The sequence below is a fragment of the Mastigoproctus giganteus genome, chromosome 9 (assembly GCF_048544385.1).
Source record: "Mastigoproctus giganteus isolate SK-2022 chromosome 9, ASM4854438v1, whole genome shotgun sequence".
NCBI classification, from domain to species: domain Eukaryota; kingdom Metazoa; phylum Arthropoda; class Arachnida; order Uropygi; family Thelyphonidae; genus Mastigoproctus; species Mastigoproctus giganteus.
Window position 1 is genome coordinate 195,461,138 of NC_143583.1, and position 23,101 is coordinate 195,484,238.

Genomic DNA, 23,101 nt, shown 5'->3' on the forward strand with positions numbered 1-23,101 from the left:
TGAAACTGCTACACCTGGAGCACATCCCCAAGGTGGAAGCTTTTCAGTGATTCAGTCAAGGTCAATTTGAGAGCTTTTTTACTCCATAATGGAAATAAGTATCCACCTATACCACTGGCCCATGCAGTTCACATGAAAGAAACATACGAGAACCTAAAGCAACTTTTGCAAAAAATATGCTGTCAAGAATAAAAATGGAATATCTGTGCCAACCTAAAAGTGATAGCTTTGCTGACTGGGTTGCAAGGTGGATACACTAAATACTGCTGCTTTTTATTCAAGTGGGACAAGTCGAGCAAAGGAATGCCACTACAGGGCAAAAAAAATGGCTAGACTGTTCAAAAACTATACCAGGCCAGAAAAAATGTAGCACATCCTCTTTTGGTGGGCAAGTCAAAAATCTGTTTACTTCCATTGCACATCAAGCTAGGTTTAATAAAAATATGTGTGAAAGCGATAAGACAAAAAAAAGGAGAGAGATTTTCCTGTTTGAGGCAAAAGTTTACTCGAATCAGCGAGGCCAAGATAAAAGAGGGAATTTTTGTGGATTTCCTAAAATCAAACTGCTATTCCAAGCTGAGGAATTCACTAAAAAATTAAATGCTACAGGAATAACATCCGGCATTTGAAAACATCTACCGGAACTTTTTGGGAAATGAGAAATCACAAAATTACAGTGAAATTGTGGATGAGCCAATTTTATCGTACAGAGAATTGGGATGCACATGTTTTGTTATCAGATAAACATATTTATAAATAGAATAAGGTTATTAGACCCACTGTTCAATATACCCACTGTATGTAACATTTTCTTAAAATACACAAAATATTTTTTTTACTAGAAACTTAGTTTTTGCCTTTAATCCCTTCTCCTTTAAAGTTGGTAGGTGTTACAACAATATGGTTGCCATATTTGAATTCAGAATCAAATCTACAAGAATCACCCTGAATTTTAACAGGGAGTAAAAAAAAAAAAAAATTTTTTTTTTTTTTTTTTTTTTGCCTATCAGTGTTATTTGTACCAGCATGTCGGAGATAACATGGGTAAGAATATTCTTGATCTCATCATTACTTACAAATTAGATGACATCACAGGGCTTAAAATACACAAACCATTGGCAAGTAGTAATCACGCAGTCATCAAATGGAAGATGAAGAAAGATGTTACAGCAGTTAAAGGAAAAGGCATGAATTTTAATTTCAGAAGAGGGAATGACGAAGGTAAAGAAAGCCAACGTGAGAACCACGGCAAACTGGTTTGCTACTACCGCACTCTAGTGCTGCTCGCTTGGTAAACAGATGGTAGGTGTTATTGGTCTTGAGCAGAAGTCAAGAATAATATATTAATTGACACATAGGTGTGACATGTGATGAAATGATTGGTGGTGCACATGACAGACAAGATACTGTGTAGTCATTGGTTGGCATTGCAATGTGTATTTATGAGAGACAGTCGTGTGGAAAGTTCTGGCGTAGTAAAAAATGTTCTGTGCAAGTTTCTTTATTAAAACATAGTTTTATGGAAAATACAAAACTTCCATTAAAAAAGATAATGTATATTATATACTTCTGGTGGACATGCACACCAGTAACTATGACAGTATTCCATCTGGAGATTCTGCAAGTAACAGCAATTAAGTTTTATAAGAAACTAAGAGATATCTGCGAATTGCAGTTGTTAAAAAAAACCCCATTATGTTGGGTGGATCAGGGAAACTGTAGAAACAGATGAAACTTATTGGTAAAACCAAAACATCACAGAGGGCAAATTTTAACTGCTAAGAAGAAATGGGTGTTTGGAGTATTTGAAAGAGAATCAAAATTCGTGTTCATGAAATTCATAAAAAATCTAAAAGCAAAAACTCTTTTACGCATTATTCAAAAAAAGTAGTGAAAAAAAAACGCTACCATCATAAAAGATGGTAGTGAATGGTGGGGAATGGTGAAACATAACAAACATTTTGTAGATCCACATACGAATAACATCAAAGCCCAGTGGAAGAGACTAAAAAGTGTGAATAAAAGACTAAATGGCAGCTGTAAAGATATGCTGATGGGTCACATGAATGAATATATGTGGCATCAAATTTATGGGAAAAATCATGAAGATACTTTTCAGAATATTATTAATCAAATTGTGAATAGCTACTGAGGTGAAACTGTATGATTTGTATTCATGAAATTGATTTTTTTTTTTTCCTTCTGAAAAACCACTGTTCATTTTTATGTTCTTTATTATGCTTTTTCTCATTATTAAAAGTAGATTTTTGGAGTTCATGAGTCTTTTCACTATATTATTGATTTAGGTTAGGTTACGAAAAAAGGAAAATTATTTTTCATTATATTTCATAACCTGACCTTAAAGATTAGGTTAGGAAATAATAAGAAAAGAAAGAAAGATTCTTTATATATATATATTGCAAATAGCTATTGAGGTATTGGTTGACATTATGATACATGTGTATCTGCATGAGTATCTTTAAACATAAACAAAAATAACAAAATAAAAATACAATTAGGGCAAGTTATCATTGGTGCTTCTGAGATTAGGGCAAATGAGATTAAACCAATGTTATTAAACCGATTAAAACCAATTAAACCAATTAAATCATCAATATATCATTATCGACTTCGACCGATAATGCTCATCGTCTGTTTACCGAGCGACAGCACTAAAGTATGGTAGCAGAAAACTCGACTGGCAAGTTTCTCCAAGTCTGCGGTGGTTCTCGTGTTGACTTTTTTTATCTTCGCTGAGGGGAGCTTGACAGTTTAAGGTACTATATGGCATCTTTTAATTGGGCGTATTGCAGAGTGAGGGAAAATACACTTGAATTATGGAATACCTTTAAAGCAAAAATCATAGAAGCGATGAACATATACATACCATTAAGAAAATATTGCGAAATAGAGCTGGCCGATCACACAGAACAGAAAAAGATAGCATGGGACAGTTACAGCAATGAAAAGTACTGATGCCTATAACAGCTACAAGTTGATTTGTAACAGTACAGGTCGACCATCACTAATCCGGCAGGGTTGGGACATGTGGGGTACCGGATTAGTGAGTTTGCCGGATCACCCGTGGTTATTTTAGCACATACAGTTTAGCCAATAGCTAACCACCTCCTCCTACCTTTAACACGTTGACTGCCAAGCCAGTTTAAGAACAAAATTCCCCATTAACCAAAAAATATTTAGCAAATAATTTGATTAGTAATTCTAAAATAAATATTGTAATGTCAGTGTCGTCATTTTTTCGCTTAAAAAAAAAAAAAAAAAATATATATATATATAAAGAGACTTTTTTATGCCGCATATATGTGGCCAACGTGGCCCAGTAAGTTACTTTATTTCTTGAGAAGTCATGTTGGCTACATATGTGTGATGCTATTATGGCATACATATGAAGGTCGTTTGTGATTAGTTTATTGCACGCACAGCAAGCGCTGCAATAAAACTAACTGCGATAAAATAAACTCTCAAACATCGCAATAAGTTTGTCAGTATTGTTAGAGATTTTGCGAAAATAAGTTTGTTAGCACGCTGTATCATCCATCATATTGTGTTGTTTTTCTGCAAGTTTGTACAAGTGTGTTGTAAAAAAAAAAAAAATTCTAAAAAGGAATGGCTAAAAGAAAATTACTAAAATAAGAGGACCTGAGAGAAACTGCTGGAATTTACAATTAAGCAGAGTTAAACTTCTCACAGGACACACTATTGTTGAGTTTTTTCAGAAGTTCAACTTTATCTGTTATAGACAATGTACGGTGTTTGCGCTTTACACCACGAAAAGCACTTCCTTTATGCATTGCAACTATGGCTGGGGCTAAATGTGAACAGGTTATAATAATAATAAATGCAGAAAAACAAGTGGCAATGGCTTTCCAGTGTTTATGAGTTTGTGCCAACAGCTGATGCTGCAACCAACGCCACCAGTAAGTTACTTTATTTCTTGAGAAGTCATTCATCCTGGAATTGATGGTACATATCCAGTAATTTTTAGGGAAGCTGCCAGGGAATGTATTAAATCAATGAAGTTAATCATGAGGGCATCTTTAGACTCAGGAGATATTCCTTAGGGTTGGAGAAGTGCCAACATTATCACCAATACATAAAGGCAGTTCTAAGAGTGAAGTTGGTAACTACAGGTCGATTAATCTGACTTCAGTGGTAGGGAAAATCTTAGAAGCAATGATTAAGAATGCAATCCAGGGACATTTAGATAGATATGTCATTCTGAACAGTACACATGGTTTTGTTAAGGGAAAATCATGTTTAACTAACTTCGTAAGCTATTTTGACAGTTACCCATGAGATAGATGTAGGGAACAATTTCAACAGTTTATTTGTATTTCAGCAAGGTGTTTGACTCAGTCCCTCATGAGAGGTTATTGTGAAAGTTGTAACATATTGGTATTACTGAAAAAATTCTAAGATGGACTGCTTGGTGGCATCAGGGCAGAAAGCAGAGTTGTGATTAATGGATATTCTTCAGATTGGTGTAAAGTCAGAAGTGGGATCACCCAAGGATCGGTTTTTGGACCACTGTTGTTTCTCCATTTTCATAAATGACATCGACGAAGGTATATAAGGCATGATGTCAAAATTTGCAGATGACATAAATTGGCAGAGTTGTTAATGATCAGTGCCAAGCAGAGCTCCTTCAAGATGATTCGAACAGACTTCAAAGATGGCCAGAGAAGTGGCAGCTATGTTTTAATGCTGCTAAATGCAAGGTCTTACACTTGGGGAATAGCAAGCCCAAAATAAATTATATACTTGGTGGGATTTAATTAAAAACAGTAGAAAAGAAAGGGATATGGGGGTTATAATATGGACCTCCGTAGCCGAGTGGGCAGGAGCGGGAGTGCAGTAGCACACGCTCTTTGAGTAGACCGGGGTTCAAGCCCCTGACTGCTGAATACGGTCGATCTGCCAACCCGTACTGGACCAGCGTGGCAGATTATGGTCCATTTCCCTCAGCATGAATTGTTGAGGAGGCTTCCACCCTGCAGTGGGTTGATAATGGCTGCACTTTACTTTACTTTTAATATGGACAGATATGAAGTTTTCTGAGCAGTATAAACAGGCAAGCAGAAAAGCCCATGGTGTTCTATGGATTTATTGAACATTATCCTGTAGAGATATGGAGGTCATAGTACTACTGTATAAGGCAATTGTAAGACCACATATGGAATACTGTGTTCAAGTATGGAACCTCATCTGAAAAAAGACATTGGGCTTCTTGAAAGGGTCCAATTGGCAAAAGGTTAACCATATGAGGAAAGACTCCAAATATGTGGGCTATAAGAGCTTGGCAACCAGGCACCTTAGAGGTGACCTGATTAAGGTTTATAAAGCTCTGGGAGTGGTTAGTAACATGAAGGCAGAATTTTCATTGATATTGAGAATTCCAGAATTCCGAGGCATAGACTAGATTAGATCAGTGGCCTCCAAAGTGGGGTGCGTGAGATAATCCACAATAAATCAATATTTATTATGAAAACTTTAGTTTTTTGAAATGTAACCGAAAATAAAAATTATAAATAAATGTTTATTTAATACTTCAATATGTGGCTTTATTTGATCATTCAATCGATCGTGCACATTCAAGTACATGCATTTTGTACTTGAACTTCAATTTAATTTTGTTTTGTATTTTTTTATTTGTGATCTTTTAAAATTATATATGATTTTAGATATAATGCCTTCCATGTAAATGATAAATAAATTTAAAAAATATATTAAACTTATATATATTTAATTTTTTATTCCAGGGTGCATGCTAGCCCTTTTAAGATACACAATAGCCCTTTTAAGACACTTTTAAAATAAGGGTGCACAACCAAAAATATTTGGAGACCACTAGAGTCTGTAGGAAGTTTTCTTTTAGCCAGCAAATCATTGATTGCTAGAACAGGTTGTCTTCACAGATAGTTGACGCTGACAGTTTGAATTCAAAGGTCAACTAGATAGTTATCAGTGTGAGGAGGGAAGCTAATGATTTATATTTTTCTTATAAACTAGTGTCCCCCCACCACTAGCACAGCAAAAGCCTGTAGCTTCCTTGCACTATATGGCTATTACTATTGATGTAATGGGAAGAGTGGTGTCCCAGTTTTCTGCTTATCCTTTCTATGTTGCAGTATAACATGATTTGCTTTTAACTAAGTTCTTGTTTATATTTTGGCACAACCACTAAGTCACAGAAGTTTGGTTTTTGGTTTTTTTTTTTTTAGGAGCATTAGCAACTAAGGCCATATTGCTCCGGTGCGGTGGTCATTCCCTGACCTTTCCGCATGCTCCGTATTTGGTGGTGACGGGCTCGAACCCCGGTCTAATCAAGAAGCGTGTGCTACGCACTGCTGCTCCTTCCCACCTGGCTACGGAGGCGCGTCACAGAAGTTTAAAATTCTTACAGTGAATAATCATTAAATGTATTTAGCTGTCTTACACACTTGAACAACTGTCCCCTTGAGCACTCGTGCATTACTGCACTCTCATACTCAACACTGGACTACATCAGGTCTATTAGTTTTTAATGAACTTTAGGTTTTTTTATTAATCCTTATTATCTCTAAATTGAGGATAGGTAATGCCCCTGGGCTATAGGAAGTTTTCATAACATATGCATTATGTTATGAAAACCTACAAAATGAAGTTTGCTCCTTTTTTTTTTTTTTAATAGCTAATGGAACAATTACAGCAGCAACCTATTCTCAGATTTAATGAAATTACAAAAAAAAAATTACAAAAGTTTTAAAAATTCCAATTTTAATGCAGTTTTTCTTTTCTTTTTGCAAAAATAAAGAAACAGAAAAAAAATAGTGTCTTTAAAACAAGATGGAAAAACTCTATGGTACCAACTGAGTCAAAAAAACAACAACAGATTCTCTAATGTAAATCCAATAATCTATATAAGCATATGCTCACTGCTCATTGGCATTAAGAAGCATCTTTCCGTACATCACTTGGGAAATAACAACCCCAAATCCAAATTAACTTATACAGATGAAGGGATCAAAATAAAAACAATAGAGAGAAAAAATGGATTTGTGGATCCAAGCAGACATGAAGTTTTCCATGCAGTGTAGACAGGTGACAAGAAGAGTGTGCTACAAAGCCTGATGACCTAATGGCCTGAGAGGGGATATAAAATGATCATAGGAGAAATTTTTATATTATTATATTACACAAGGGTCGGTAAACATAAATTTAAATTGAAGGAAAGAGTTAATTAAAGCTTGCACTGTACGAAACTTTCCTTCAATCCGTGAGTTGTTAATCACTGGAATAAAATATACTATAAAATATTGGTGTATCTACACCGATGTTTTATAGTATGTTTTAAGCTCATATCGCATTATGTCTTGTGCATTTATATTTTAATATAATACAGTTATTAAAAATGTACAAAAACTACCATTTTACCAGACTACACTAAATCATACTTATTATTATTATTATTATTATTATTTTTTTTAATATCAGCACACTTGAAGAATCAATTTTCTGTTTTGCATTAAAGTAGCAGATGATCTAAGAAATGGATAGGCCTAGCATTTTTAATTAAAAATTAAAACAACTTATTTTTCTTACCAGTCCTTTTTTATATTAGCATTAGTAGAGGCATATGATGCAAGAAATAAAGCTTATACAGCATCAGATACAAAAAAAAAAAAAAAAAAAACCCTCTCCATTTTACCTTTCTACAGGGTGTCTCAAAAATATTGGTACAAACGTTTAGGGGAGGTAGATAACATCTCATAAAGGCCCATAACAAACGCTGAGTTGGTGCCTGATTTCCTCACACTCCTTACATCAAGCACACATCTGAAACATTTTCATAAAAAATGATAAAATCCCAAGTAGTACTGAATTTGGGAGGGGGAGAGGGTAATAATATTTTTGACTCTTGCAAGGTTAAAGCATTCCATATAAATTTACATATTAGGAAAAAGCAAAGATGGGAGTAAAAAACATGGAAATTTAATGAACTCCTGGAAGTTTGTAAATCTGATCCCACATTAATTAAGTGATGTTTATTTATGTATATCACACTAATGATACTAATTTACATTCCAAGTAAATAAATTTTATTTTCAAATTTTTCTACTCACAAGGCATCTTTTACTTAAGTAAAATCTATATTCTTAACATAAAATTTAGAGAGATGTTCAAAAATAAGAATTTGAACATTGCAACTGCTAAATAGAGTTTGTGAAAAACTATCTATCAAATTTCTTAACTAATCAAGTAGTCTATATAATAATAATAATGATGTCAGCCTAACTTCCCAATTAACTACACAATTTTTACAGTTGAACACTCAACTATTTTTTTTTTTACTTACATTTGCAACATCATATCAATGAAATGATATCAATAAGTGACAATATGTGAAACTGATGAAGAAATTTATACTGAATGACTGCCCTAAATTATAATAAAACTAGTTGACCAGCCAGACTGACCAAGTATTTTTCCTGTCCATATTTTGTCAATCGACTATTTACCAAATAACGTGGGTGGTAAAATTGCATACTTATGTACGCAATATTCCTAGCCACTTTAACAGAAGATGGGAATATAATTTTTCCTAAAATCTGTTCTACACACTCCAAACTTTATTTCCAAATTTAAGGAAAATCAAACATCCATTAATTTTATGTAAACACAGACAAATTTTTTAGTTTTCATAATAGTATAGACCAGCTCTCACTTCTTTTGGAAAGAATACTTTGAGCTCTGTTGTTCATTTTGCAACAAAAATGATAAAAGACAATGTGAAATTAATTCACATTAAATAAAGATAATTATTTCATAAAAAGAGGTTTAGGTCTACTGCTAATTAGCAGTTAATAAAGGGCAAAGCATACCATCAGAGATAAGACTACGCAACTTGCAGACAAGATGCTGAAGCTGGAAGGGAAATATTGGATCTCTAATATCACCTTCACAAGTTAGGACTGTTGTAGCTAAGTCCTCTCTTTCCATATCTAGCAAAATAAAAAATTCACCGAACATTACATAATATGAAATCGACTCCATATTATTGATATTCTATATAAATTCAATCTTATTGCATTTTAGTACAGTATACTTTCCAGTAAAGTCTATCATTTATTTATTTATTTATTTTTTTAATCAGAAAACATCTACCTTCCTACAAAAAGATCTACACTTGAATGGACAGTGACTCGCTCTCATTTTACTCATTTTAAATGGCTACTCCAATTCTTGGCTTTTTAAGAGGTTCCCAATGAACCTGACTTATATCACATGAAAATCCTTGGGCAAAAATTTTTAGTTCTGGTTAATGAGTTAATGACTGAAACTATCTCTACCTTCCTGAATATAGGCACAGTTTTACTGGAGTAATTTTAGAAGTGAAATTTTAGTTTCACAAAGTAACTGCACAAAAGCACCTGTTGAGTCTTGTCTGGCACAGCCATTCTTGCAATTGTTTTTGTTTAGTGGTTGTGCTGCACCTCACAAGTGCAGCACAACCACTATCCCCATAAAAAAAAAAAAAAAAAAAAAAAAAAAAGTGTATGTGTGTAAACACAGAATGAAAGCTCTTTATAGCAACTCCCCAGGGGAATGAGAAAAACAGTAGTTATATTGAAATTATGTCATACTGATAATTCGTTAAACCGGCAAAAGAACAAGGAAAAGTTTGAATATTTAATGTAATGCTATTAATACAATATAGTGTGCCTCCGTAGCCAGGTGGGAAGGAGCAGCAGTGCATAGCACACACTTCTTGATTAGACCAGGGTTCGAGCTTGTCACCACCAAATACGGAGGAGGCAGAAAGGTCTGGGAATGACCACCGCATATTCCCGGAGCAATATGGCCTTAGTTGCTAATGCTCCTAAAAAACCAAATAACAATAAAAACAATTAATACAATATAGTATAATCTGTAATGTTATCAAGGAGCTGGGTATATCTTGCTGTGCATATGCCATATCCAAAATGTTCATTACTTCATACAACATGTCCTCTCTCCCCACCTTTTCTTACTACTGAATGAATTGTCAAACCAATAGGAAAACATTATGTGCAAAAAGATCTCAACCTCCCAAATACTTCCTCGTTCATTTCAGAAATATACGTGGTCTCACTTCCAATCTCAATGATGTCAATTTCCATTTACAGTCTGCCATTACTTTTTGCCAAAACCCTACGTACGTTTTCTGACAGAATCCCAATTATTGGTTGATTTAACCACTGCTAATCTCAGTTGTCCTAATTATTCACTGTATGATTCCTTTCATTTCAAAGGTGGTATTGGTGCATATGTATGCGCTGATAATTCTTAACAGAGATTTAGTAATTTGGAATCTCCTTTTTCAATCTTCTCTGGCTTGAAATCTCCCTACCACATTCTATCAAATTCATCTGCCACCTTTATCGTTCTCCCACCTCAACTAATCACTCTGAACTCTTTGAAACTTGACTTTCTCCAGTCCAACTTTCCTAGTATCCCTGTGCTATTTTGCCCAGAGAAGCAAAGATAGGGAACAATGCTAGCATATATTTATATTTCTTCAATTGGTCTAGAAAACTTTGTCATGGAGTTTCAGGTAATTCAGGTAAAGCAATTCTGCTGAATAAATGTGAAATTACTTAAATTTTATTAGAGAAACAGATAGCTCCTGACTCACATATCTTAATAGCTCAGAGTGCTGAAATAATAAATATACAACTGAAAGTTAAAGTATATGAACAAAGAGCCAAGTTTATACCAGGCCCGGGCAAACTATGGCCCGCCGCACATTTTTTGTGCGGCCCACGAGCTTTAATTGTATTTTCGAAAAAAAAAAAATACTTATTTTATGCCTTTTGCGACGCCTTTTTGAAAAATAAATTTGTGTATGTAATACATTATAGAATTTGTCGACTCGTAAATTGTTTTATCATCTCTGTATTGTTTGAATTGAGAAAACATTTGATAGAATTGAGATAGAATTTGAAATTGTGTGCGAACCGGAGTGAGCCAACGGGCGCTTTTATAATGGTATAATTTGAAAAATGTTTAACAGTAACAGAGTTGAAAAATGCTTAACAAGATATAATTTACAATGGAACAAAATGGTAAGCGTAACAACTAACGGAGCAGCAAGTTTGACAGGTAAAAATGCTGGAGTGTTAAAGAAAATTCAGGATAAAATTTGTGAAAATTATCCTGATTATAATTTAATTACAATTCATTGAATTATACATCAACAAGTATTACGTAAAAATGTGTTAAAAGTTGAACATGTCACATCTTGTATTATTAAACTAGTAAATTTAATACGATCGAGGGGTCTGAAACACAGACAATTTGTTAATTTTCTTCAAGATTTGAATCCGAGTACACAGATATTCCTTATCATAGCCAAATTCGATGGCTTAGCTTAGGAAAAGTTCTTCGGCGAGTATGGGATCTTAAAGGTGACATCATTCTATTTTTAAAACTGAAAAATACTATGGACTTTCCCGAATTAACTGATAATAACTGGATTTGTGATTTTGCATTTACCCTGGACATCGTGACACACTTAAATACTTTCAACACTGTGTTACAAGGGAAAAATTTATACGCCCATGATATGGTAAAAAGTCTGAATGGATTTCAATTAAAACTCCAGTTGTTCCTTCGACATTTATTGATTAACAAGGTAGACCACTTTCCAACCATGAAGTTGCTGAAGATTCCAGAAAGTAAATTTTAAAAATATTGTGAAATTATCAACGCTTTGAATGACAACTTTTCACGAAGATTTAGCAACTTCCGAAAAATTGAGACAAGTTTGGCAATAGTGCGCGACCCATTTTCAATAGAAATTGATAGTGCACCGAGTTAACCACAACTTCAGATTATAGATCTGCAGTGTGTGAATTGCACCATCATGAGGAAATCTGTAAATTTTACAATACTCTTAATTCGGACAAATTCGACGAACTTAAAAGATTTTGCCCGAAAAATGTTGGTTATTTTTGGATCAACCTACATATGTGAACAAACATTTTCCGTCATGAATCTAAATAAAAATTCTTTACGATCAAGCATCACCGATGAACATTTACAAGCAGTTTTAAGAATCTCAACTACAAAATTAACAGCCAAAATTAAAAAAATGTTAAAAGATGTAAAACAGTTCTAAAAATCTCATTAAATTCTTGTTTGTTAGAGAATAATTTTATGTTATATTTCTTCTTCATGATAACAAATAATATATATCTAAAAATAGTATTTTACGTGCGGCCCGCCTTCTTTTCGAATTCCTAATGTGGCCCTTCAGCCAAAAAGTTTGCCCAGGCCTGGTTTATACCCTATTTTAGAAGGTAACTTCTCGTCTGCACTAGTGGTAGTCCCAGACACTATACTTATAGTGATAAGGAAAATGGTTGCAGGTGGATAAAAATAATCCTAACTGTTAAGCAAGGATTAGTTTAGACTGCAAGCTTATGCTAAGTAAGGCAAAAATTAGTAACATTTATGAGAGAAGTAGAAATAAATACTATTACATTATATTTTTCTCTAATTATTAAGAATGTTGAAAATACAAGGTAATATAAAATTAAAAGAATTTGAAAGAAATAGTTTATTAGCATTAGTAGAAGCATATGATAAAAGAAAGCAAGTTTATACAGCATCAACAAAATAAAAAATAAAAAAAAAAAACCTTCACTCTTCACCCACGAGGGGGCTGCTTTATAGTATCACAGGTAGAATTTTACACTGTGTACAAGAACCAGACCCTCTGGGTCACAAAGTGTCCTTGAAAGTGGCCCAGTACGGTGGAAGAAACATATAACGGTCACACACATTAACAAGATTTTTGCAGATTTATTGGATGACTGTTTTCAACAGCTTGTTAGAAAAGCAAAAATAGGAAGAAATACTCTTGATCCAATTATCAACAGTGATTCTTCATGCATTAAGACTCTTTAGGTAAAAAATTGTGACCATTGATGCACAGTGGCAGTGATGACTGTGCTGTTGTAGGATTTACGGTTAAGAGAAAGGCTTTTGTTTTCATAAGGGTGACTACAGTAGTCTCAGAGAGTTTTTAAATTCTATACAGTGGGACCAAGAAATGATATTACTAACAGCAAATTCTAAATGGGAAGCATTCAGGGAAGTAACTGTAGAAGCTACTAGGCTTTTCACACCAAGAAATACCATTCCAGACATAGATCTGAATGAATGTCAGATGAACTAATGAGACTTGTAGTAGACAAGAAAAATGCATGGGATGCATATAAATTATCAGGTTATTCAGGTAAAACAATTCTGCTGAATAAATGTGAAAAATTACTTAGATTTTATGATAGAAACAGATAGCTCCTGACTCACATATCTTAATAGCCCAGAGTGCTGAAATAAATATACAACTGAAAGTTAAAAGTATATGAACAAAGAGCAAAGTTTGTACTCAAGTATTTTAGAAGGTAACTTCTCGTCTGCACTAGCAGTAGTCCCAGACACTATACTATTTTCCTTATAGTGATAAGGAAAATGGTTGCAGGTGGATAAAAAGAATCCTAACTGTTAAGCAAGGTTTAGTTTAGACTGAAAGCTTATGCTAAGTAAGGCAAAAATTAGTAACATTTATGAGAGAAGTAGAAATAAATACTATTACATTATAATTTTAATAAACTAGTCTGTAATCACAAAAGAATGTAGGCAAGATAAGGCAGATTATAAGAAGTCTGTGCAAAGAATGCTAAGAAAAGCAGTTTTTTTTTTTTTTTTTTTTGATTTGGTAGTTGTTGGCGCATCGGCTTCTGTGGCCATATTGCACCTCCCAAGGTTTTTGCAGTACTTTGATCCAAGCCCGAGGAGGGAATCGAACCCGCGACCTTTGGGTTGCCGGGCAGGTACTTTACCCACTCGGCTAGCCCGGTCGGCTCAGGAAAAGCAGTATAAAGACCTTACTTATATTGACAGCAGAAGGAAGGGATTGAATCACATTGGTTCACTTGATGTCAACAGTTTAACTGTTAATGATATAGCTCAAGCTGATATACTGAACAGGTATTTTGCTTCTACATATAAGCATGAGGAGTTCTTTAGGGAGGGGAAATGCCAGAAGGTCATTAAAACCTTACAGGGAGCTAACTAATTTTGTGGTAACTGAAAGGAAAGTGGAAGAGAAATTGTTGAAACTTAACATAAAAGCACCTTCGGTGGATGGCCAATTATATGAAGGGAGATAGCAAAGGAGGCAAGCAAATCCTTAGCTATAATTGTGAGAGCAGCTTTGGATTTAGGAGAGGTCCCTATGGACTGGAGATGTGCAAATGTATCTCCAATTCACAAAGAGCGAAATGAATAATGAAGGATCATCTAGCCAGGAGTGCTGTTATACTTTAGTTACGGCACAGATGTGTTAAGGGATAATCTTGTCAGATTATCCAAATGCAAAAAATAATTTTGGTATCATATAATTGGATTCTGGGAAAGCTTTTGATACTGTAGTACATAAAAGACTGCAGTACAAATTGGAGCAGTGTGGCTTTAAGGACAATTACTGATATGGATAAAGGTTTGGTGGAGTGGTTATAAATGGACATTGCTTCTTGCTATTAGTGTTGTGGAGTCCCATGCTGGGGCCCATTGTTGTTTTCGATATTTATGAATGATACTGAAGAAAATATATCATGCTTAATGTCCAAGTTTGCAAATTAGCATTAGTAGAGGCATTTGATGCAAGAAAGTAAGCTTATGCAGCATCAGCCAAAAAAAAAATAAAATAAATAAATAAATAAATAAAAAATAACCACTTCCACTTCACCCCTCTGTTCGTTCAAAATACCTGTCCAGCTGAGCCTTAAACTTATTTAGGCTATCAACTTCCACGACTAGGGATGGAAGTCTATTCCACCAACCAACCACCCGCTGGCTAAAGGCAAATTTCCTCACGTCTATCCTACATCTGTCTTTTCTCAATTTGAATTTATGCCCTCTCAGGTGATTATTCTGAGCAAGAGGAAAAATCCCATCAGCATTGAGCATGCTCAAACCATTCAAGGCTTTATACACCTCAATCAGATCACCTCGCCGGTGCCTAGTCTCCAGACACTGTAATTTGCAAAACTTAAGCCTTTCTTCGTAAGAGCACCCCTTTGTTCCATTCACTAATCTTGTTGCCCTTCTCTGTACTCGTTCCAGCATCTCTACATCCTTCTTGAAATGAGGCCTCCAGACCTGTATACAGTACTCTAGGTGTGGCCTGACCATTGCCTTATACAAGGGAATAATCACCTCCTTATCCCTGCTAGAAAAATTCCTATATATCATCGACAATACACCATGAGCTACTCTTGCAGCCCGTCTGCACTGCTCAGAAAACTTCATATCTGCCTGCACAACCACCCCCAGGTCCCTTTCATTCTCTACCACTGTCAGTGTAGTACCACAGAGTTGATACGTTGCTCTGGGGTTGCTGTTTCCCATATGTAGTACTTTACATTTGTCAATGTTAAACTTCATTTGCCACCTCTCAGCCCATCTTCTCAACCTTTCCAGATCCTGTTCCAGTAGCATAGTGTCAGTAGTGTCCTTGACAACCCTGTCAGTCTTCGTATCATCTGCAAACTTGGACATTAAGCTTGATATACCATCATCAATATCATTTATAAATACAGAAAACAATAATGGACCCAATACTGAACCCTGAGGGACTCCACTAATAACATTAGTCCACGATGAGCAGTGTCCATTGATTACCACTCTCTGTCTTCTCCCCCTCAACCACCCCTTTATCCATAGCAGCAATTTGCCTCCAATGCCACACTGCTCCAATTTGTGCAGCAGTCTTCCATGTGCAACAGTATCAAAAGCCTTTCTAAGATCCAAGTATATAATATCAAAGTTATTCCCTGCACCCAGTTCTTTTGTGACTGCATCACAGTATCCAATGAAATTGGTCAGGCAAGACTTCCCCTTAACAAAACCATGCTGTGTCTGAGCTATGACTGAAGTCTTGTCTAGATTATCCTGCAGTGCTCCTTTAACCAGTGCCTCCATTAATTTTCCAGGAACAGAAGTTAAACTAACAGGTCTATAATTACTTGTGTCGCCCTTTGATCCTAGTTTGTGAATTGGGGTCACATTTGCACATCTCCAGTCCATGGGTACTTCCCCTGAGTCCAAGGAAGCTCTCATAATTATGGCTAAGGGTTTGCTTACTTCCTTTGCTGCCTCCTTTAATATAACTGGATAGATCCCATCCACCCCAGGTGCCTTTCTTGTATTTATCTTCAACAATTTCTTCTCCACTTTACTCTCAGTTATTACAAGATTCTCTAGCTTACTGCCAGAGTTGAATACACCTGTGGCAGTAAATGAGAAAAGTTGGCAGGGTAGTTACTGACAGCAATCATGGTAGGTTGCTCCAACAACATCTAAAATAATAATTAGGCAGATGGGTTCTCAAATGGCAGTTGAAGTTTAATATTGACAAATACAACATACTGCATATGGGGGGGGGGTAGTAATCGTAGATTAATGAACCAACTGTATGGTACTACACTTCACATAGTGGAAAATTAAGAAGACCCAGGGTTAACTGTGCTATCAGATATTAGGTTCTCTGCACAATGCAGACAGGACCACAGGACAGCTCATGCTGTTTTGTATATGATATACAGGAACTTTGCTAGCATGGATAAGGAGGTGATTATCCCACTATACAAGGCAATGGTCAGGCCACATCCTGAGTACTGCATACAATACTGAACTGTGTTATACAGTTGCAAGCTGCTATTATAAATAATATAAATACAGTATACATACAAGGTTCCACAATTTTAAGGTACCTTGCATTTTATTCAACATATACAGCATTTATGTTTTTGTCACATAATTCATGTATTTATTATATTTAAAGTTTTAATTAAATATTTAAGTTTTATGAAATATTTCTGCTTCATTTAATATTGTTATATAAAGAAAGTGTCTTAAAATCCGCTACAAACACTCTAATACATTATATTGTATGAATAAATCTCACCTACTTAATGTAGTTCACTTGCCCTGTTTTTATGGCCTCAATTATTAGCATTACAGTGATAAGTGGAGAAAACTGTGTGTGAGTGTGTGTGTGTATATATATATATATATATATATATAAAAACTGTTATCTCAAAAATTTACAAGTTTAGCCTTCTAGAATATAAGATACAAACTTTTTCTCATATCAATTTACTATCTTTAGTTCCTATGGGTGATCACCAGTATTAACTCTAGACTTATATTATTAACTCTGTCTTATATTTACTACTGTGAATGTACACCAATTTTTGAGGAACATAATGTTAAGATTAATAGTTCAATATTTAACTGTTGCAAAAGCCATTTCTTCAGACAAGAACTATCTAGTCCCTCACTTTGAAACAACATACAACAATTTTATCATCACTATTAACATAAGAAAATATATTCAAAAACTCCTACTATGCCAGGTAAATCTTAGACAAATATATTTCATATATCTAATCATTACTGCTGTTTTGCTTCTTTGATCACTATTCTCTTACATGTTTCTAAACAACAGTACTTTTAAAATGCCAATCAGTACTAGTAACAGTTAGTGATAATTCACAAACAATAACAAACTGGAAAACAAACCTTGTGCATATCACTAATTTCTAGTAACATGTAGAGTGATTTAAATTAAACTTTATTAACATAAAGAAAATAAAATATGATATAAAATATACATAAATAAAGCAGTAAAACTGATATAAAATAAAAGCATTAAAATACATAAAAATAAAGCAATAAAATAGAATATTTTGGGGTGAGGCATAGTGTATGGTGCACTGAGTATGTATTTAAAAGAATTAAGAGGTCCTGTCCTAATATCCTTCACAACAATATTAGGACAGGACCTTGCTCTTTAATGATGACGTTTGTACTGCCCTCAATTTGTGTTTGACTGGTAGCACAATCATGTTTAATGACTGTTTTGACAGATCCAAGACATAGCTATGGGTGTCCCTGTCAGTTCCATCATAACTAATATCGCTATGGATGAACTTGAGTCATATTTTTGAACCTACCTGTTCCCATCACCCTATGGTGTTGATATGTCAATGACGTCTTTGACGTCTTTGCTGTTGTCCCTTGGGGATCAGAAACTCAACTCCTTCAATATCTCAATTCTCCTTCACCCTTTATTCAATTTACTATTGAACTGGAAACAAACAATACCCATCCTTTCTTAGATGTCTTAGTTCACAATGTGTGGGTGCACACTTTAGATACTCCTTCAGGAAACCTATGTGTGCAGGCCAATTTACTAATTATGGGTCTGCACATGCTCCTGCACACCTATGTAGCACTGCTCATACTTTGTTTACCCACACATAGACCCATTCCAGTCCCATTAGTGATAGGCAACTGGAGATTTCTAAAGAAAGAATCGAGCTTTCTAATTGCGGTTATCCCCCTGGTGTTCTGGATAGATGTGAGTTGCAAGCTGCAATTTTGTCACCCGATCATATCCTCCCCATGATAGGGAATGTAGGCAAACTATTGCCTACATTCCCTATTATCCAAGCACGCATGTTGGAATGTCTTGTTAGAATTTTACGCTCTTACTATATACAATGTGTGCAATTCCCTGGTAGGAAATTGCATATCACAATCTCCAGAGTGAAAACACCTATTCCTGCTTTTCTTTGGAGCGGTCCTATTCACCGTATTGTGTGTCCAGTTTGTAAGATGTGTTAGGAGGTTAAAAGATTGTGTCTCAGAGCATGAGGTAGCTCTCTGCACAGCTAATTTTGAATGCTCTGCTGTTGCTGAACATTGAGTCAAGCAACATAACTTTGATCCCGATGCAACATTGAATTCACATGATTACCGCCAGCGCTCCTGGCTTGAGGTTCTCCACATAGTTGTAGCCATACTATGAATCATAATAGGGAAGTTCATATACACCCAATTATGGAGTCTGCCATTCTACAGTGCAATAAGCACTGGCATTCCTCACACATGAGTAATACTGTGCTAGTGGCACCGGAGTTGTGATTTTACAATCATGCCCAGTCATCTTCTAATTTTATCTGGCGTATATATACTCACTGCACCATACACTAACCAGCTGATGAAGGGATGCCTCACCCTGAAAGCTTCTATTTTATTATTTAATTTTTATGTATTTTAATACTTTTATTTTATATCTGTTTTAATACTTTATTTATGTATACAGTTGTGCCCCTGTATCCGCTGATTCAATTACCCGCAATTAACCACGGAAAAAAATGAAAAAACTTAACATGTACTACTCGCATGTCCAATACGATGCTTCCCGTTATTTTTTATGATGTCGATTTTAAATCGAATAGCTTCCCTTTATTTTTTACAATGTTGTGTATAGTTTGGTCACCAACATTATAATGTTTCCTTAAAGATTTAACAGATGTACCGTTTTCAAACTTTTGAATAATTTTAAGTTTTTGTTTAATTTGAAAGCACAACTCTTGTGTTTGCCCATCATTTTCACAATTTCTTAAAAAAAAAAAAAAAAAAAATAGTTACTATAAAAGGAAAAAAAAAATTCCAACATCCCTGACAACGAAACAGAATTTGTCCTTTTTTTTCTTTTTTTGTTTTGTTTTGAGCGATAGGTGTGAAGACAGCAGGAGTTGCAAGATAATAGGTACACTAATCTCCCAATGACAACTTATAACGCCGGTTCTTGTCGCTTATTTACAACTTGCAAAATATCTGTTTGTACCTATTCTAGTTATTACTTGAATTTTATGATTTCCGGTTGATTTTTTTTTTTTTTTTTTTAATTTGAAATTTTGAAGTGTCCCAGTTAATCCAATCCCGGTAAATCGAGAGTCTGCTGTACTTTATTATTACCGTATTTAATGTTGGTAATGTCTTACTGTATGTTTAATTTATCAATTAAACTTTATTATACGTATGTATGTACAAGAAAATCACGTTATGGGATCAGCAGGTGTTCGCCTATATCCACGGTAGGTCTTGGAACGTATCCACCCCCCCACAGATATAGGGATCTTACTGTATTTTATATCAAATTTTATTTTATTTATTTTAATAAAGTATAATTTAAATCAGTCTGTTGGTTGTTACTAGAAATTACAGCAATAACACACTGGCTGGAATATACATAGCAACAAACAAGTAAGGTTTCTTAACAGAGTTGAAGGACACGTGTGTTTATACGAAAAATACGAGTGCAAAATGGATAAACAAAATAGCACTACAAACTTATCCCAGGTAAGTATTTTAGCTATCTTAAAAAACTAAGATACTAAAGTACCTAAGAAAAAACTATGTATCCAAAACAGATTTCATTATAATGATATTTCTTTTAACGAATATCCTTTAGTTCACAGTCACTATAGAAACAAAGTTAAGCCTAAATATGCAATAATAACAATGACTTAGTATTACTTTTTTTTTTAATGGGATTTTTAATTTTTTTTAATATCAGTACTTACTGTATACATTTTTTAAGTATTAAAAAATATATATATCAAAATTTCAAACATGCTATGGGTTCTACGCCTTTTATTTAAAAAAATAAAAATTAATTCTAGAATATAATAAAAAAGTTATAGTCATAAAATAGAAACATCATTTTCAAATTTAAAAGACCACTGAGTGTGCAAATTTCAAACATGCACATAACCCCAGGGGCTCAACATCTGGTGAGTATCAGCTTGGCACACCTAGGATCCTGAGCTGGATATTATCATTCTTCTCTTTTTTGGTGATTCCCTCTTACTTTCTTTCTCTCTCTCTCTCTCTCTCTCTCTCTCTCTCTCTCTCTCTCTCTCTCAATTTTTTTTTTTTTTTTTTTTGGCTGGTACAGCATAAGCCTCAGGCTTCCTTGCACCATATGGCTGCTGCTGCTAATAATAATAATAATAATAATAATAACAATAATATATTTATATTTATTATGTATATAAAATTAAAAAATATATTATAATTATTACCATTTTGATACTTCCATTTTTATCCATTTTACTTCTATTTCAATACTTCCATTTTGAGGTTTCTTTCAAAATTTGTTTGTAATTCAGTGTTCATCATAGCATGCAAAATTGGAACTACGTATCTTTCTTCCCATAGTAGCGGTCATCTTAAGAGAGAATATCAGGTTTAATTTTCCTGTCTTTACTATGTGAAAACAATAAGCACACCGTTGGTGCTTATCTCATACCACGCCACTCTCTAGAGCCACCCACTGTCAAAGGAAATACTTCCTCGTCATCGCAGTGGATTTCGCTGGGGCGTTCGACACCTTCTGGTGGCCGAGCGTCTTAGCGAGACTCAGAGCTGCCAACCTTCCATTGAATCTTTATTATTGCATGAAGGATTACCTGGCTGATAGAACAGTGCAAGTTACCACACCATATAAATGCCTCGGTCGCCCAGTCTGCAGGGCTGCCCCCAGGGTTCTGTCCTGGGGCCGCTCCTGTGGAACTTTGTCTTAGACGAATTCCTCACCATGGATCTGGGTGGTGTGGAGATGACTTGGTCTTTGACCATCGCAGATGACTTGGTCTTTGACCATCGAGGCTGACAGCAGATCCTCCTTAGAAATGCAGGCAAATGATGCCTTGCAAAAGCTGCTAGATTGGACGAAGCTACACTTGCTCAAACTAGCACCTGACAAGACAAAATCGGTGCTGCTAAAAGGTATGCTAGACTTAAGGAGACCATCACAAATTAAGATTAAGAACAAAACAGTTAAGCTGTGCGAACAGATTAAATACCTAGGAATAATCATGGACAGAAAATTAAATTTCAAGCCACACCTAGAATATATTAAACAAAAGATAAGAAGATACGCGACCCTCATCGCTAGAGTCACTTGCAGGGATTGGGGACTCAGACGTACTACCCTGTCTCTGTACTATAAAGCTCTCATCATCCCTGCCATCACATATGGCTCCCCTATCTGGTACACGAGGGCGGCAATAGAAGTAAATAAATGGATCCTTGAAACCATTCAGAGGACCATCCTCCTTACTATGTCGAGAGCAACTAGAACGATTAGCACGGCTGCCCTCCAAGTCCTGGTAGGAGTTCTGCCCCTGGATCTCGAAGCTATCCGCTGTGGTCTACTCCACCATCTTGCCAGAAACATATCGGCTACAATATATGACCTCACCACTGACATCACTAATGACTGCAACTATGAGAAGAGAAGAATCACCGACCACCTTGTCCAGATTTGGCAGAGGAGATGGAGCAACACAGAAAAAGGTGCAGTGACCAGAAGATTCCTCCCCACTGTCACCAAGCTGTACCCTAAGGCGCCAGCGTGGTTTCACCTTGGTCGAAATACCACCTTCCTTCTTACAGGGCACGGCCCGTTTAAAGCTAAACTTCACCAACTTGGCATCATAAATAACGCTGACTGTCCCTGTGGCAACCCAGAGTCCTGGAGACACTTAATGTTTGAGTGCAATTTGTATGATGACCTACGACTACGCCTAATAACGGCAATCCAATATATCCCAGACTGCTAGACATTCAGGAGGACTACAAGGCACTCAGTCAATATGCCCAGGATCTATTTTCTAGAAGGAAAACAATGATAGAAATATACCAAAGGCAACCCGACTACAAAGAATGCAGGAGGTCAAACAAGTTAAAAAAAAAAAAAAAAAAAAACCTCAGCTTACCACAGAAAGTCAAGACTTTAGGATGATTTGGTTGGCCTACTGTCGACCCAAAACTGCACTCCCTTGTGCGGTTTTTTTTTTTTTTTCCGGGGAGGGGAGGAGGTATTTGCTCTTCTCCTCTCCTCCCCATATTTTATTTTTTTCCCCCTCTCCTCGCCTCCCCATGTCATGGGGCATGGGTATGCCCCACTTAAAATGGGGGTTCACCTTCCTATCCGACCCCCTCTTCTTCCTATTTCATCCCCCCGTCTACACCCTCCCTCCCATTACTTTCTCTTGTACAGCGATTGCCCCACATGTCCAAATTTAAATCACATCAAATTTTGCCCGACCTTTTAGGCTCTCTAGAAATAGTTCTTTCAGCGTAAAACCTCACGCAGCGCTTTCTAAATGCAATTTTACTTAAATCAACA

General features: G+C 35.5%; 1 protein-coding gene across 4 annotated transcripts in view; it reads right to left on the reverse strand.

The window, feature by feature from the left end:
• The window catches only part of LOC150080999 (uncharacterized), a 342,313-nt gene that overhangs the window by 245,493 nt on the left and 73,719 nt on the right, over positions 1-23,101 (reverse strand). For 3 of the 4 annotated variants that reach the window (XM_090381534.1, XM_090381532.1, XM_090381531.1), the window contains exon 3: positions 8,883-9,002. The exons of the other annotated variant lie outside the window; for it this stretch is intronic. In XM_090381534.1, the coding sequence (XP_090237660.1) occupies positions 8,883-9,002 (120 nt within the window). The remainder of the gene's footprint in view (positions 1-8,882; positions 9,003-23,101) is intronic. 4 annotated transcript variants of the gene reach the window in all.